The 17,763-nt window shown below is 39.8% G+C and overlaps 1 protein-coding gene and 1 long non-coding RNA gene across 2 annotated transcripts in view; one reads left to right on the forward strand and one right to left on the reverse strand.

The window, feature by feature from the left end:
• The window catches only part of LOC122468475, a 100,696-nt gene extending 96,594 nt beyond the window's left edge, over positions 1-4,102 (forward strand). The window contains exon 3 of the long non-coding RNA XR_006293253.1: positions 2,221-4,102. This is a non-coding gene — a long non-coding RNA (uncharacterized LOC122468475). The remainder of the gene's footprint in view (positions 1-2,220) is intronic.
• Positions 1-17,763, reverse strand: part of IQCH (IQ motif containing H) — a 212,145-nt gene that overhangs the window by 79,841 nt on the left and 114,541 nt on the right. Inside the window, 2 exon segments of the mRNA XM_043555092.1 lie at positions 4,083-4,258; positions 8,342-8,425. Coding sequence (XP_043411027.1) covers positions 4,083-4,258; positions 8,342-8,425 — 260 coding nt within the window.

A 17,763-nucleotide genomic window follows, 5' to 3' on the forward strand; every position in this document is an offset into this window, starting at 1 on the left:
CTTGAAGCCACTGAACTGCACACCTAACATGATTAAAATGGTAAATTTTAGGGTAGCCTGGGTGGCTCAGTCGGTTAAGTGTCCAACTTTGGTTCAGGTCATGATCTCATGGTTTGCAGGTTCAAGCCCTGCATTGGACTCTCTGCTATGAGCACGGAGCCCACTTCAGATCCTCTGTTCCCCTCTCTCTTTCTGCCCCTCCCCAACTTGTGCTCTCACTCTCAAAAATAAATAAACATTTTACCATTAAAAATGGTAAAATTTATGTTATGTATATTTTGCCCCCAATTAGGAAAAAAAAAAAAACCAGAGCTCCTCTGAGAAGAGGGCTTATATGATTTATACTATTAGGCACTTCTTCCAGAGCAAGTGTTCTATTCTCTTAGATCTGTGCAATATGCTTTTTCTGCCATAATTTAAATCCATTTTCTTTTTTTTTAAAGTTTATTTATTTTGAGAGAGAGAGAGTGTGCATGTGTGTAAGTGAGTGGGGGAAGGGAAGGTGGGGGGTGGGGGTGAGAGAGAATCCCAAGCAGGCTCTGAGCTGTCAGAACAGAGCCCTACTCAGGGCTCCAACTCACAAACTGCTAGATTGTGACCTGAGCTGAAATCAAGAGTCTGACTCTTAAACGACTGAGCCACCCAGGCGCCCCTAAATCTATTGTCAACACCTATCTCAAAGAATGCAATTCTAGGAAACCTAGTGTTCCACTGGGCAATGGCTGGTACCACCTCTTGAGTTTGTGTTTCCCATCTGGTTGATCACCCTCTTTCCTCCTTGTTTATCTCACCCCTCTCCTTTCCCTACAAATGATTCAGATGAGGAAATGTAAAGAAATTAAACATCTGGGGGAACCAGGGACACGAATCGTAATGTACATGGTGGGCTTTATAGGGCACCTAGAAGAGTGTTTCAAGGTGGCAGTGGTCACGATGTAAAGGTCACATGGTCAAAGCCTTTTGAGATTATTCTCTTGTTTGATCCATAGAACACTGTACCAATTAACAGCCCCTCTTTTGGAGATGGGGAAACCGAAGCTCGGGTAATCTGCCCAAAGCCACACAGCTAGTAAAGGGCAGAGGCAAGATTGAAACCTGGGTATTAGTACAATTTCGTGTTACCAGCTGCCATAGCTTCTCCCATTCTATAGACTGAGTAGTGAAGGTCTGGTGAACTTATGAGGTGTGATGAGGGGTGGAGATGGAGCCATAGAATCTAACGTTAGAGCACCGGGTCACTTCCAGCCAAGCTGGATCTCTGTCTCCTCTAGGTTTGCTGATCTCTCTTGGCAAGTACTCGGCCTGACTCTGTTATAGTCAGTCATCTGTGGGCCTGCCTTATTCTTCAGGCAAGATGGTACCATAGTATTGTGTTTGATATGTGTTTAATAAAGATTTAAATATGAGCAAGTGATGGCACAGGACAAATTACTGACCACGGGTCTTGGATGACCATTCAGAATAAATCAGTATCATCAGATCCAGGCAGGAGGTGAACACAGATGACAAAGATCTAAAATGTTCCTAATTCCAGGGGTGCCTGGGTGGCTCGGTCGGTTAAGCATCCGACTTCGGCTCGGGTCATGATCTCACAGTTCATGGGTTCGAGCCCCGCGTCGGGCTCTGTGCTGACAGCTCAGAGCCTGGGGCCTGTTTCAGATTCTATGTCTCCCTCTCTCTCTGCCCCTCCCCTGTTCATGCTCTGTCTCTCTATGTCTCAAAAATAAATAAACATTAAAAAAAAATTTTTTTTTAAATAAAATGTTCCTAATTCCATAGTGTTATAGCCACATTTAACTGATCACCACTAATTTTTTTTTTTTGACCTGAGACAAAAAGTAGTTGTTTGGGATGTCTTCATAAATATTAAAATGTTCAAAAATAGACATGATGACTTTACAACAGCACTTTTTTTGCCATTACAGCTTAAAGCATCGTATAGTAACTTAGAGAGATGTACAAACAGATTTTTGGCACGCTTTAAAAAAATCTCCTCAAAGCCATCCATTTGGATGAAAATCAGCACTGATCCAATCTCTCAAACCCATTAAAAGGAAATAAAGCCATAACTAAACATGAGCAAGAACTGATTTGAAAGTGAGAGCTTAATTTTTTGTATTTTAAAAAGTTGATTGCCTACCAGTGATTAATTACTCAAATAATTTAAATGTAAACTATGAGAAGTATTAAGTACTTAAAATATTCCCTACTTCTTTCTAGATGCAAACCCACAAAGTTGCAAACCCACACTATGAATGTGACTCAGCGCATCGGTTAGTGCCAACTGCCTATCTCTTGCTTAGAAGCTGAAGAGTGGTCTGCAGTGCATATGTCTCAGGTAACAACAGGATTGCAGAGCTGGGAAGGGCTTTGAAATGCCCTAGCCATCACCTGATTGTATGGACGAAGCTCAGAGGACCAGAAAGGTAAAGGGAGCTGCCCAAGCCACAGGGTCATCCAGGAGCAAAGCAATCATTCCAGTTCCTGATACTGTTCTGGGCTCAGACACATTTTGGCTCACACTTTGAGCCCACCAGTAACTTTGGACCAGAACAGGAGACTTGGTTTCCTCAGCCATAGAAAGAGATTGGTCATTTCTGTCATGTTGCATTGTTCTGAGGACCAAATGAGAAAATGTGTGCTAAGCATTTGATAAATATTAGTTGTGCACTCACTTTCCTTCTCCCAAACTAGTGCTCCTTTCCTAGTCCCTGCCCCTTCAATGTACACGGACATTTCAGATGTACAGAAACTCCTTAGCAGCAGCTACCAGGCATTAGCTCCAGTTTCTGGCTGGATAAGATCAGGACATGAACTACACACTAACGATGGTTTTGTCTTCCCTGCTTTCTAATGTCCACAGTGACCCTGCTATTGAGGCCAGGGGTTAGCTAGGAAGCACCAAGCAATCCTTGCACTGATGGAAGATATTGGGTTCCTAATAGCATAGGTAAGTGGCAATGATTCGTCCCCTGTCTTTTCTCTTCACCCTGCCCCTGCCTTGCTGTCCTCTTCCACAGCCAAGCGGTGCCAATGAATCAGAGCTAGGCAAAGAGCTTTTGGGGGAACACTGAGGTATCCAGTTATGAAAAAATTAAATGTTCGTCTTGGTAGAAGAGAGTAAATCCTGATGAAATATTATGGCGACCCTCCTCAGCCATAGCAGGCCTTTTTTGGGCAGAGAGGGGGTCAAATCATGGTGCATCTGAAGGGTTAATGGGTAGTAACAACACATAAATAGTAAAGCATGCCATCAGTTTCTTTGCCGATAAATAGAGCATTGACTTTGGCGCATCCCACTTGTGAGTGGAGACAGCTATGTCTTTACCTGCAAATTCAGACCCTTAATTGTACAAAAAAAAAAAAAAAAGTCCTCCTCAGAATTGTGTAGTCCATTAGGTGTTTAAAACGTTGGTTGTTTAACATAGTTTAAATTCTTGTTAAAACGTGGAGAAATTCATTTCAAGCCATCTCTTGGACTGCCTTATTCTAGAACACTGCCCTTGTGGCTCCATGAATTTCCCAAAAACTCTTGGGTAGGGATGGAGCTCCATCTAGAATTCATTCCATTCATTAAAAATCAGTACAAGTTACAAAATCTGAACCTTGTTCATTCTGAGCCCTCTGATATGGTAAATCAGGCCAAATTCCCTCCAGGAGACGGGCCCAGGGAGTAACAAGGAATAACAGTGTGGAAATCAGAGAACAGGGGCCCTGGTCGAGCTTCTGTCCCTAACTAGCTTGGTGACCTTGGGTGGGCCCAGCCTGTCTCTGCCTTGGTGTCCTGCACACAAAATTAAGACAAAGGAACTGTAGGTGTTATAAATTCACCCACTTGATGGTATCACCTATAACTGCAATTAGGTTTCAGCTGTAGAGAAACTGGGCAGGGGTAGCTCAACTAAGTCTGAAAGTTAAACTGGGATATTTATTTCCCACAGTCCAACTAGTAGTCTAATCAGTAAAGCTGTTAAACTTGCAATAATATTTCACTGATGTGTACCAGAGCGTTGCAAGTTATAAAATTTCCAATTTAATTTTACTGCATCCCTGAAGCCGTAGTAATTAGAAGACAAACTCACAGGGAAGATGTTTATAGCTTCAGGGGTGATAATTTTGAACCTGTCCTGCAGGTCACTTCTGTCCTCAAGGTTCCCCGATTTGACAGCTGCCTGTAGACTCAGGATTTTATTGTAATATAGCAGTAACTCGTCATTCATCTGATGGGAGCAGATGTAGATGACGCTCACATTGGCATCTAGAAACAACAGGCACAATGTTAATTACTGGTGTAAAGGTAAATGACATTCTGAACTCCGGCATCGGATTGATGTTGCACAGTTTAAAATAAAGAGCATATCCAAAAGCCACATTGAAGTTAATTTAGATTGGCTTTGTACGGATATTCTCAATTTAACTGGCTTTTTTTTTTTTTTTGCCTTTTAGCATTTCTCTAAAGAACAGATAAATAACACTGCCACCAAAAAAAAAAATAGACACGATTCCTTCAGAAGGAGGGCTGTGAGATACCATGGAAGTGCACTTTCAAATAATACATAGGGATTTAGCCCCAGAACTACCATTAACATCAATGGGAATTGCATACCGCTTTAAAAATTTATCCCATTAACTTCAGTAAATTATAAAACAGAGCTATTAACTTTAGAAAGCTGATGAAGTTGCAATTTCTTATTCTGCCTGGACTTGGCAGGGCCAATTCAGGGAACGTCCTGTCCAAATAAATGGTTTGATTATGACCATGGCAATGATTATTTCAGGAAACCAACCTTTTCCCTGCTCCATTCCCAAAGAGGAGTATATTACTTAAATAGGACATCTAGTGATTCTTGGTTTAAAGAAAACACTGTCTTAATTTAACTGTTTTTCTTCTTAAGATGTGCTTATTATGTACATAGAAAGAAATCCTAATTAAATATCCCACCCAAATGGGATAGTTAGATGAGATTACCCACTCCAGGCTGCAGGGGTTTAAGATTTTAAGGAGCAGGGACAGGAAATCAGCAGCCAATGGAGTCCTTCATTCATTCATAAAATAACTGGCTGATCAGTAGGGGCAGAGCACTTGGCTGGACATGGAGGGAAATAAGCCACTGAGAGGCTGCCCGTGAGGAGCAACCATTTCATGTGCACAAACAGTCATCAAACATGGGGTGGAGAGCAGTGGGCACAGGGAAACTCCCAGACCAGGTGCTAAGGGAAGTTCAAGGGAGGGACTGCTGTAAAATGTTTCTTTGGTCAGGTAGGGCTCTGAGGGGATTTTAAGACTCCTCTGTTAAGTCTGGCAGAGTATATAGAACACAGAGTGATTAAATTCTAGCTCAGATGCCTAGGAATGCCGGGCACACCATTTATCCTTCCTAAGCATTGGTTTCTTCATCTCTAAAATGGAGAATAGAATCACCTGGGCATAGAGTTTTGAAGACTATTAAATGAAAGAATATATATAAAGCACCTGGTGCCATATTTGGGACGTGGTAGGTACTCAACAAACAGCCATGTGCGAATCTGCCGTTCGGACCACTCTGACTAGGGCAAGCCATCAGTGATTCTGCACCCTGCCCTCCACACTTGTGCTCCTTTAATCCATGCTTCGAGATTTAACATGATGTAGTATCCTCTGTGGTTTCATCCTATTGTTTCAAATCCATTGATCTTGTCTCTCCAAACTCTTTAAAGGCAAGGTGTATGCTCTTTCCTATATTCCCCCAAGCCTCGGTACCGAGTGGAGTACACAGAAGCCACTCAAGACATACTTGTGGCTTGACCAAAGGGATTTGGAAGACTGGAGAGATTTGGGAAGTAGAAAATCTTACACAACGGCCTGTGGGAGAAATCTTCCCTGTGGAGGAGTGTCCCCTGACCTGGCCCGGTGCTGAGCCCAGAGCAGGCACGCCATAAATGTAAATATTTAAGTGGGGTCCCTATTTCATTTTGAAACCCAACTGCCACATAAACTCCAAAATAAATCAATTGAGGGAATAGTAAATAACTTGTATTCAGTTGCTGAATGATCAAATCATATATCCCAATCTTGTGTTTTCAAGAAGGGACTGGTGTCTTATTAAACTAATGGTATGGCACAGCTCTTCTTCTGAAGGAATCATTGTATCTGTTATTTTGGTGGTGGTTTTATCTTTTCTTTAGAGAAATGCTAAAATGCAAAAAAAAAAAAAAAAAAAGCCAATTGCACTGTGAAGATCTGTACAAAACCAATCTAAATTAACCTCATTGTGGCTTTTGGGTGTGTTCTTTATTTGGTTTTAAAAACCAAACTAGTATTTTTTTAAAGTATTTTTTAAGAAAGACAAAAACAAACAATGAAAATAAAGATTCCGTAGCTGAAAAAACTAAATTTTTCTTGGGAAGAAATTTCTAGATTACAAATGACAACCAATCGTATTGCTAATCTCACCTTTCCTATGTATTTCTGGCAAAAGAATACGTATCACGAACGCTAATATATGATATTAGTATGGTTTGTGAATCTGCAAATGCTCAAAATTAATTGACAGGTAATTTTGGAAAGCAATTAATATGAAGACAAAGATTGCTTTGGTTGCTAGTCAATAGTCAATAAAAGCCACTCTCTTGCTTAACTCCTCTAGGAATTGAAAATACTAGCCATTGGGGTCTCCACCTGATACCCTGACTTCACAACCAATATCTGAATGTCAGGTCTTACCAACCTGATCAGATCTCTTTGTTTCCCCTGAAGAAGCAAAAGCGCAACACACTTTGCTAGGAATTAATGGAATAATAATTTAAAAAATGATAATCATTTATTCTTACATAAAATTACTAATCTTCCTACTTTCTTCATTTTTTCTTTAAATTTCACAAGCAAGTACTTTTTCTACCCTCTAACAACTGTTTCTAAACTTCCATTACTCCTCTTGAAGAGGGTTTAGGATCGAATCGCTATATCACGACGAGAGTGTACCAAAAAAAGGCATTTGGTTCATAGTATCTCAGAAATGATCATATTAGCAAAATTTTCCATCACAGGTAGGCATAGACTGAATTATTGAGTTATTTAAAATAGAAACCTAATACTTTCAAGTCTTTCAAATAATGAGACTCTTTTGTAAAGAAATTCTTTGGTGATGGTTTGTGCTATATATAGAAGGGTATATAAAAAGCTAGAGAAAAAATTAATGCAAATAAATTAGAGCAAAGTCTGCCCTCTGCTGCAGTTCAGTGGTTTCCACCCAGTCAGGTTTTTAGTTGAAATAGCTCAGCACTAACAAATCAATCTCAAGTCATTAAAAAAAATTTTTTTTTGTAATACTGAAAAACAATATTAGTGCCTACATAATAGATTAAAGCAATTACACTATTATTATTTTAGGACACTGTAAATTTCTAGTACTGATGTATTTTTGTTACCAAATGGCATTTATAAAATAATAATGATGCTGAAATATATATGAATCATGTAAAGTATGTCATTCCAGGGAGCCAGCTAAGTTGGTCATTGATAATTTAAAATTCTTCCTTGTTCTGCTTAAATAAGGGCCGAAGCAGTTATATTTTCACAAAAACACAGAAGTTCTTATTTAGTAACTAATAAGAACCTGGTTTTTGTTTACCCTGAATTTTTGGCCAGTACCTCCTAAACCCATTCAGTATTAGTGCTTAGCCTTGGCAACCTTTATTCTTTAAGCCTCACTCAAACCCTAGCCTTGAATAGCACTGACCAAAGCCATGGCATTCGTGTATTCTTCTCTCCCGGCCCAGGTTGGTGTCTGATTTAGAACTGATCAAGCCAGTATCAGAACTTGACTTTTACAAAAATGTATCTACAACTCAAGGTTTATATTTCTAAAAATTCCCTCCACGAGCATCTCCTTTCTTCTAATAACAAGATGATATATATTTAAATAAAACCTTCTTTTAAAAGTCTATCTTCTCGTCCCTCTTAGTCTTATAATGAAAACAATGCTTTTCATGTCTGATACCACTTTCCACTTATTCCCCAGATAATAGAATAGACAGTATTGACACAAATGTAAAATGTTGGCTTCATTCACTGCCAGATTCAGTAAATGAAGAAGATTTGAGGCTATAGGGGAGAAATCCTTAGAATTTAGAAAAGCTACCCAACTAAATTAATTAAAAATGTCATTTTTTGACTCAAGTTGACTCCACTTTAAATCTGTTCTTTAAAACAAAACATGTAATTGCCCCCTGCAAAGTAGATTAGAAATCCACACTTTTTCCTTGTAGGGGGGAGAAAAAAAAAGCAAAAAAATAAACACTTTTATCAACATCCTCTGATAAACATTCCAAAGAGTCATTTGCGTGAAAGTATTTACTGTACCTAAGATGTCACACAGCCTCCCCAGCTGCATGTTCTGCTTTGTGTTGAAGTCGGCAATATTTTGTCGCACAGGCTGGGAATATCCTAAAAGACAAACGGTGTCGGAACGCAGAAAGAGCAAGTCAGTATGGCAAAATGGCACACTAGGATTTCCAAGTGTCACAGTCCACATTTCCAGGAAAGAATTTTCTCTGCAGCATCCTGCAGACACAATCTAACTCCTGACACTGAGATCCTTGCTTCTCAGGGGATTAAGCATTATTCTGGAAGATGTGCTAAGCAGCATATTCTGCAAGAGAAGAGTTCATATTTTTCAACACCAGCAAAATCACCGGGAATCAAGATCAGAAAAACATGAGGAAAATTTCTGACATTTAACGTGAAGGTTCAAAACAACGTTGAAGAAAATTATTGCTCAGGGTTTAAAACAAAAACTAGGTTGGCTCGTTTAACTTGTGCTTTCTGTGGAGCATTTTGAAGATGTGTCCCCAGAATCATTCTAAACTGACACACAGATTTCAGAGACACCCCTTGCTGTCAGGAATATGTGTTTAAGTAATTCTGAATACTTAAGAAATATGCTTCTGCTCACCGGGTCAAAAGAAATTTGAACCTTTTAAAGGGCAATAAAGGTTAATGCAGTTACTTTGTCAGCACTAATAAAAGTCCTGTGGCTGGCCTTCATGTTCACTGGAAAGAGAGCAGGAGAAAATTGCGTATGGATTACTGTTGTCCAAAAATCTTTCACAAAAGATGCAATGGCGGCAACACTTTGTGCTGGCATTTCAGGGGTTAAGAAAATAAGCGGCTCAAAACATGAACTTAAAAGGCGTGCGTACTCACAGGCAGGTATAATTGCTTATATGAAATTCAGCAACTGTAGGTGCAACTTTTTTTTTTTTTAAGTAAAATTGCTTTTCACATTTTGAAGAGATGCTTCAATGCCTCCTTGTGGTTAGTGAGCCCAAACACATGTTTCAAGTGAAGCTGCTATAGATAAAGTGATTTTAAATATTGCCTCTTTGAGTTGTGACACAGATTTCCTTTTAGGCATAAGGAAAACTATAGCAATTCAGGCAACAGGGCTTCAGATCAAATGCACTCTGATAATTGGCTCTTTGCTTTGATGTCAGTGTTTAAACACTAGACAATGTCTGGAAATTAAATGAGTGTACAATTCATCTTAAAGTCTCCCGTTTGCTTTATGCAGATGAACTTAAGAACTAAAGAGGCAGAAGGACAAATTACGTGACTTATTTTTAAAAAATTATTTATTTCTGAAGTAGTTTCGGGAACTTCATTCCACATATGAAAGTTAATACAGACTGCTGCAAACAATGCTGTCTTGATGTGTGATCGTTTTAACTTATTGTAGGATTTTGCATATTGTATAATTCTGTTGATATTCAGATAACTGTTTAGGAAGATGTATTGTGAGTAACTCCTATATCAAAACTATAAGAAGGCAGGAAAAATGCCTAAAGGATAAAGTATGAGTAAGAAAAGTGCCTGAGAGCATTCCATGAATGCATTTCCTTTCAGAAGTAAAGATAAAAGGCAGTATGAGATGTCTCATTAAGATGATGTCCAATTTAAAATATAAAGGATGTCTGATCACTTTGTTGCCGCGCATGCAGCATGTGAGTGAGTAAGACTGTGTTGCAACCAAGAGCTGGAGGTCAGTTTTCCAACAAATGACTTGGTACCTCTGTTACCATTGATCAGAATGCGTAATAAAATGTCTATGAAAAATTATGATAGAACCGGTTACCAATACACCTGTTTCAAAGAACTGAAAGCAATCTCAGAACGTTGTTATAGAGGATCATATGAAGTAACAAATATGAAGACATTTTGTAAATGCTGTGTAAACATAAAGTATATTGGTGTTATGGGGGATAGACATACTTCCAAAGCCTATAACAACGGCAACAACAAATCCTGTGACAAGCAAGAGACCATTCTACATGGACAAGATACAATGTAATGACTGTTGCCATCCCCAGAGCAGAAGTTGGGAGTCAATTTTTTTTAAGTCAGATTTATAATTACATCTTTAAAAAAACTAAAAAAAATTTTTTTTAATGTTTATTTATTTTTGAAGGAGAGAGAGAGACAGAGTGTGAGTGGGGGAGGGGCAGAGAGAGACACACAGAATCTGAAGCAGGCCCCAGGCTCTGAGCTGTCAGCACAGAGCCCGACGTGGGGCTCGAACTCACAAACTGCGAGATCATGACCTGAGCTGAAGTTGGACGCTCAACCAACTGAGCCACCCAGGCACCCCGTTTTTAAAAATAATTTTGTGTTTATTTATTTTTGAGAGAGAGAGAGAGAGAGAAAGAGAGAGCGGGAGAGGAGCAGAGAGAGAGCACAGCACAGAATCTGAAGCAGGCTCCAGGCTCTGAGATGTCAGCACAGAGCCCAACGTGGGGCTCAAACTTATGAACCGCCAAATCATGGCCTGACCCAAAGTCAGATGCTCAACTGATTGAGCCACCCAGGCACCCCTATCCTTATGTCTTGTACACCCACAGAGTACATGTGTTGACACCTGGGTGAAAAACCCTCATTGATGCTGATAGTGCATATATTAAATACAATAGTGACTTAACCAGTGGCTATCAGCAAGGATGCTGTGGCGTTGGGGAGCTCAGCAGACCTGCTTGGAGGTGATGAAACATGACACTTGAGAATATAATCTACGGAGACATGGTACTTCAAAGGTCACTGGGGGAGCCTTGAGACACCATCTACTTCAACCCTGTCATGTTACAGATAAGGAAATTCAGTTTAAGTGTCTTGTCTCTTGTCCAAGATCATATATACCTGCACATTACTATACAGTTTGGACAGGACATATTTAGGTCTTGCAGAAATGTGGTTGCATAAAAGAAGAAAGAAGGCAACACTCATCAGGTGTGAGCAGAGATCTCCAGAAGGGATAAAGTCTTTGCCTCTTCTCTCACTTTTATTTCTAATTGTTGCTGCAGGCAGAAAATGGCCCTCCAGAGATGTCTGTGTCCTCATCCCTGGAACCTGTGAATACGTTAGGTTACATGGCAAAGGGGAAATCAAGCTGCAAATGGAATTAAGCTTGCTAATCAGCTGACCTTGAAATAAGGGGATTGTCCTGGATTATTTGGTTAGATCCAAAGTAATCATAAAAATTCTTAAAAGTAGAAGAGGGAAACAGGAGAGGAGAGAGTCAGAGAAGGTGTGACCATAGAAGAAAGGCACAGAGAGATGCTTGTTGCTGGTGTTAAAGACGGAAGGAGGCCAACGGCTCTCTTCACTCACTCCTTTGTGGGTAGCTTCTAGAAGCTGGAAAGGGGAAGGAAACAGATTCTCCCATAGAGCCTCTAGAATGGAACACATCCTACCAACACCTTGATTTAGCCCCTCTCAGACTTCTGAACAAAGAATTATTACTTTAAGGGAATACTTTTTTATTGTTTAAGCCACTTAGCTTGTGGGAACTTGTTAGAGAGTGACAGGAAATGAATACGTTGCCTCCCTTTCAACTTTTATAAAATGGGTTCTCTGATCTGGAGAATTTGGGGGAGATCAGAGATGGGTGAGTGGGACCTCTAGCCTTTTCTGGGTCCTCATCATCGCAGGAGGCAACAGCACTGGCATAACGGGGAACTCTCTCTTCCTTATCACTTTAGAGAGGGACCCAGCCTCCTTCCTTATGGCCATCCTCTTTGACAGAGTGTTCCGTCATTTCTCAAAATGTTATGCCTCTGCTTCACTCCAGAGGAGGATACCTGAGAGACACCTCTTTGAAGTTACCCGACTACTTTTGGTCTATTGAGCCAAGGACACTCATCAGTGGTTCCTGGCCATCAGCCCTCCACCTTCACCCCTTCGTTCATCTCCTCTCCCTTCCCTATCCCCACTCCCGCACAAACTCCTATCAGATGATGCTAATGGCCTCTTTGCACCCAGGGAACTGGCTCTGCTGGAGTTGGCCTTTCTTCCACAGAAACCACAGAAACCCATGAGTGAGGCTGTGCTCAGTGACTGTGCCTCCTTGGGACCGGTGTGTGCCTCTGTGACAGTCCTCTACTGTTGCATTAGAGCACATACTCTTGAACAGCCTGCTTATCACCCTGTGGTTGACTCCTAGTTCCTTTTGTCTCCAAGTCATATTCCTTCCAGGGTCCCCGAGGCAGAGAAGGGGTTAGCAATGGACTTCTAGTTACCAAGTCGTCATTTATCTAATCACCCTGGCCTGAGATGGTAGTCAGCCATGCCTCAATTTGATGGACTGGAGCAGAAGTTCTCAATCTTTTCCCCATTTTGAAACACGTGCTCTGTGATGTTCACATGCATCACACACTCCTACAGGCATACATCAGGTGACAACAGCAATAGCGATAACTCCATCCCTTTCTCTTCCATTCAGGAAAGCATACTTGGATGCGAGCTGAGCAAAAATGACATTGTTATAGAGGTAAACCTGAATTACTCCAATTCATAAAGAAAAGTTAACATCCAGCTTTGGTAGTGTAACTGTAAACATTTCAGGGAACATGTGACATATGTCACAATCAATTATCCATTAGCATACTGCAGTCATCCAGAGAAATGTGATCTAGACATTATGGTTATACCCAGGTTTTAATTACTTGTGCAAGTGTGAGAGCACAAGCTACTGAGATAAGAGATTAACGTGCAGTGAGAGCCTAGCTGGTTATTTATATGTATGTAGTATATCCAGTGCCAGATTGATGAAAATAAAACTGAGCATTGTCTTGGGGGGAACGCTAAGGGGGATTAGGTAATTTTGTGATGGTGACATAGAAAACATAGGAGGTGCTTAAATATTTGTTGAGTGTCGAAAACATTCTCAAACTAACCTGGCCAGATGGATTCTGTGTGGTTCTGAAAGTCTCCTGTTTAAAAGAGTGAAGACTTTCTCTTGTTCGAGCTTTTTATCAACGGCTTTATCAGTGGAGGGCCAGCATTGCATGCAGCTAATGCCAGTGATGTCCAAAGCCTGGTCTAGAGACCATGGAAGGTCTTGAGACCCTTTCAGTGGTTCTGGAAGGTCAAAACTATTTTCCAAATAATACTGAGATGATGGTTACCTTGTTCAGTCTTGTCCTCTCACAAAATACAAAAAAAGTATTGACACAATTTCAAATTCCACATTGTAACTCACATAAAAATTACCATTCACTGTTGAGTTTTGGTATAAAATCAAAGCAGAATATACACAATTATCTGAAAAGGCTATAAAACATATAAAATAGTCTTCCCTTTTCCAAATACTTATCTGCGTAGGGCCAGATTTTCTTCATATGCTTCAGTCAAAACAACATATGGCAACAGATGAATACAGAAATAGATATGAGAATCCAACTATGTTCTATTAAGAGATTTGCAAACTTGTTAACTAGTGCAACTCTTCTCATTGAGTTTTTTTGTTTGGGAAAATAAAGGCTTTGTTTAACAAAATTATGTAATTTAGGTTACATTGGTGATGGATTTCTTATTGTTACTTGAAAGTACATTAAATATTTTTAAATATTCTCAGTCTTGGTTTCTAGTGTGGTATTGATGCATATAACCTACGTAACCAGTGCTTTTTAGGGCTCTCAATAGTTGTTACGAGTGTAAGTTTGAGGGCTGCTGAGCAAACATTTTAATATTTTTTTCATGAGAATGAAGGCAGTGGCAAAGAGTATAGTTTTATCTTAGTATATACAAGACCCTTTTCAGAGCATATCCTAATAGTACTCCATTTCACGAAAAGCTCATGAGCCAGTGTTACTGACTGACACTCAGTTCAATGCTGTTTCTGTACTTCACGGTACAACATCAGATAGCTCAAGGCCAACTGTGTGATTTAATATTACAGGGTCATGGGGCCAACTCTGGTCCAACCAATGAATGAGTGTTGATTTGGGTTAGTTGGATAAATACAGTGTGTTTTCATTTTAATTCAGGCTGTAAAGGAATTTTGAAAGTCGAAGTGTACTTTGTTCCTGATCTCAAACGCTGTGTGTATTTTGGGGAACTGTTTTCTGGGAGATCTCGGCAGGACATCTGTGTCAAGCACCTACTGTAGCAATACCATAGCTGAACTGTGGTTCCCATAACTACCTGCCAAAGTATACATTGAAGACCATGAAGATTTGATTGAAAGTCCTAATTTCCTAGCCCTGAGGTGAAAGGAGCAGAGCCTATCATGTCTTTGAGGTGTCCACTCAAAAAAAAAAAAAAAACCCTCAAGAAACTAAAAGGACGCCAGTGTGCTTGGAGGCATAGTAAAAATGTGATTTCAGCTATAATGCTCCTAGCTGTGGTCCTCTACCCTGCCCCTGTTCACAAAAGGAAGCGACCCCTAGTTCTTATCTTTCGATAGAAGGGAGTGGAGTTAGGGATCTACTGTCTCATGACAATTTGGGGTAGGGTCAGTTGTACACAAAAGTAAGTTCTATCTTTTAGGCTTCCATGACAGTGCAGATCAGCAGAAAGATGTTGTTTTTTCACGAGACTCACAAAAACAGAATCCACAACTTTATGGAAGGGGAGTATCTCGGAGACCACGAATTGTGTTTGCTCCAAGGATACATTGCTGAAGTGATTCACAGAGAGGAAAAAACGAAGCTGAACTATATAGATTCCTTTTAGCCATTAAATCACTTGGCGATGAAATGAAAGATTACACAGAGAAAAGAGAAAAATCCCACCTCAATAATTCCCTATTTTTCTTTCAAAGGAGGGAGAGAAGTGAGAGAGGAAAATCATCACAGGGGGGTTTACTTGGCTGGAGGTGCCTCATACCTGCTCACGGCATCAGAGCTGCATACGTGGCACATCTCATTTAATGTCAATAGATTTTAAAATGCCACTGAGTTTAAGTGTGGCACCAAATGATACACTGTAATAAAGGAGCACAGGGGTTAAATTAAAAGTGGAGGAAGTAACTCAGCCAAAGAAACTGGAAGCAGAATTAGTTTGTAGGTTTTATTTAGACCTCTGATTTTTCTAGAGGAATTAGGATTCTTTGTTGCAGTTCTTTCTCATTTGACAGATAGATTTTGCTTAAAATAGACCCTAGTATTCTATTCCTGCTATAAACCATAGTAGATTATTTTGTTATATTATTGTATTTCATTAATAAAAATGATGAAAATATCTAATATCCAATTAAGAGATTAGCCTATATACTATGGAAAGACTGAGGTGTTGTGTTTTTTTTTTTTTTTATCATCTTAGGAAATTACAAGGCTGATCAGTTTCTTCGGACAGTTAACCAACAGCATCCCACCTCTCCTGTCTGTTAAAAATAGCTAAAACTTTTTGTTACATATAGGAATACTACTCAAAGTATAGAACAGTCAATTAAGTTTTATTATTTATGTATTTATTTAAGATTATTTATTTATTTATTTATTTATTTGAGAGAGAGAAAGAGAGAGTGAATGCGAGAGGGAGAGGGACGGAGTGACAGGGAGAGACAGAATCTTGAGCAGGCTCCATGCCCAACTCAGGGCTTCATGTCACCACCACGAGATCATGATCTGAGCCGAAATCAAGAGTCGGATGCTTAACCGACTGAGCCACCCAGGTGCCCCTATTTATTTACTTATTTTTAAAGATTTTATTTTTAAGCAATCTCTACACCCAATGTGGGCCTCGAACTCATGAGTCTGAGATCAAGAGTTGCATATTCTTCCAACTGAGACTGCTAAGCACCCCTCAATCAAATTTCTTAGCTTCTCCTTTCAAAGGGGTTACTCTGCAATATGTAATTATCTTAATGTTCATATTATCAAGTCACAGACTTGAAAATACTTGATAAATATTTTGTGGTCAAAAACATTACTGAAAGGCCGGCCTTCATGTGATCATTGGTTTGGAGAATGCAATTATTCTTGTGGGTGCAAAACTGCCTAAACAACCAAATACTTATAACTGCAATGTACTGTACAGTTATCAGCTACTAATATTTAATTTTGAGGGTTCAAACAAGTTAGTGCAACCCCAAGTGGCTAGCAACACGGTGCAATTATTTCTAGGGCTAACACTACACCAGAATTGATTGCACATTTCCTATGGAAAGAGCAAAAGGGGACAAGGCTGTAACTTGTATTAAATGCCTACCTGAATCTTATATGCCTACCAACTGATTTTGACTAGTGATTCCCTCCCACCTCTGAAAACAAAATTACTACATTGAATAGATTTGGTAGAGGGGCATGTGTTTAGAGAAAAATGGTCTTCACTTTTATTTACTTTTGTTTTCATGAACTGTATAGGTAAGTCCTTGGAGCAGGAGACAAAGTGGCCATGTTGCAACTAGCTAAAATCTTCAAGTATTCACAGGGAAAGTGGGGTTCACAAAAAGGTACACCATAATCATTCTAAACCTTCTAAAGAAAGAAGAAACATCTGTGGAATAAGTTCAAAGTGACAGGTTAACGTTATTTAAACTTAATTTAATAGCCACAGGTCATTTTATAAAACCTAAAGCATTAAATGTAGAAACAAATACTATTTGATCAGAGCCCAAGTATTCTTCTCATGTGAAAGTGTGTGATTGGGCTTTTTAAGTGCTTAGTTGAAAAAAATATACGTGATTGTTCTTATCTCTCAGAAGATGCATGATTAGCATTTTTTTAAAAAATGGGCTATTGGGGCGCCTGGATGGCTCAGCCGGTTAAGCATCGGACTCTTGATTTCGGCTCAGGTCATGGTCTCATGGTTCGTGGACTCGGGCCCCACATTGGGCTCTATGCTGACAGCATGGAGCCTGCTTGGGTTTCTCTCTCCCTCTCTCTCTGCCCCTCCCCTGCTTGCACTCTGTCTTTCAAAAATAAATAAATAAACATTATTCTATTTTTTGACATTTTATTTATTTTTGAGAGACAGAGAGAGAGAAAGCACGTATGGGGAGGGGCAGAGAGAGAGGGAGACACAGAATCTGAAGCAGGTTCCAGGCTCTGAGCTGCCAGCACAGAGTCTGATGCAGGGCTTGAACTCACCAACTGCAAGATCATGCCCTGAGCTGAAAGCTGGATGCTTAATCGACTCAGCCACCAAGGAGCCCCAATAAATAAACTTTAAAATGGGTTATTCTGTTTGGTGCTTCGGCTCAGGTCATGATCTCGCGGCTCATGAGTTCAAGCCCCATATTGGGCTCTGTGCTGACAGCTCATGGAGTCTGCTTCGGATTCTGTGTCTCCCTCTCTCTCTGTCCCCTCCCACCCCTTCCATGCTCTGTCTCTGTCTCTCTCTCTCTCAAAAATAAATAAAAACATTCAAAAAAAAGTTTTAAAAAATGGGTTATGTTGTTAACAAACAAAAATTACTATAATAGGAAAGACTTTCAGATTTATTATGTGTTTATTTAAACTGAGAATATGTCTTCTAGAAGAAAACTAGTTTTTATTTTATTTTTTTTACAT

Source organism: Prionailurus bengalensis, chromosome B3 (assembly GCF_016509475.1).
Source record: "Prionailurus bengalensis isolate Pbe53 chromosome B3, Fcat_Pben_1.1_paternal_pri, whole genome shotgun sequence".
Taxonomy (NCBI): Eukaryota; Metazoa; Chordata; class Mammalia; order Carnivora; family Felidae; genus Prionailurus; species Prionailurus bengalensis.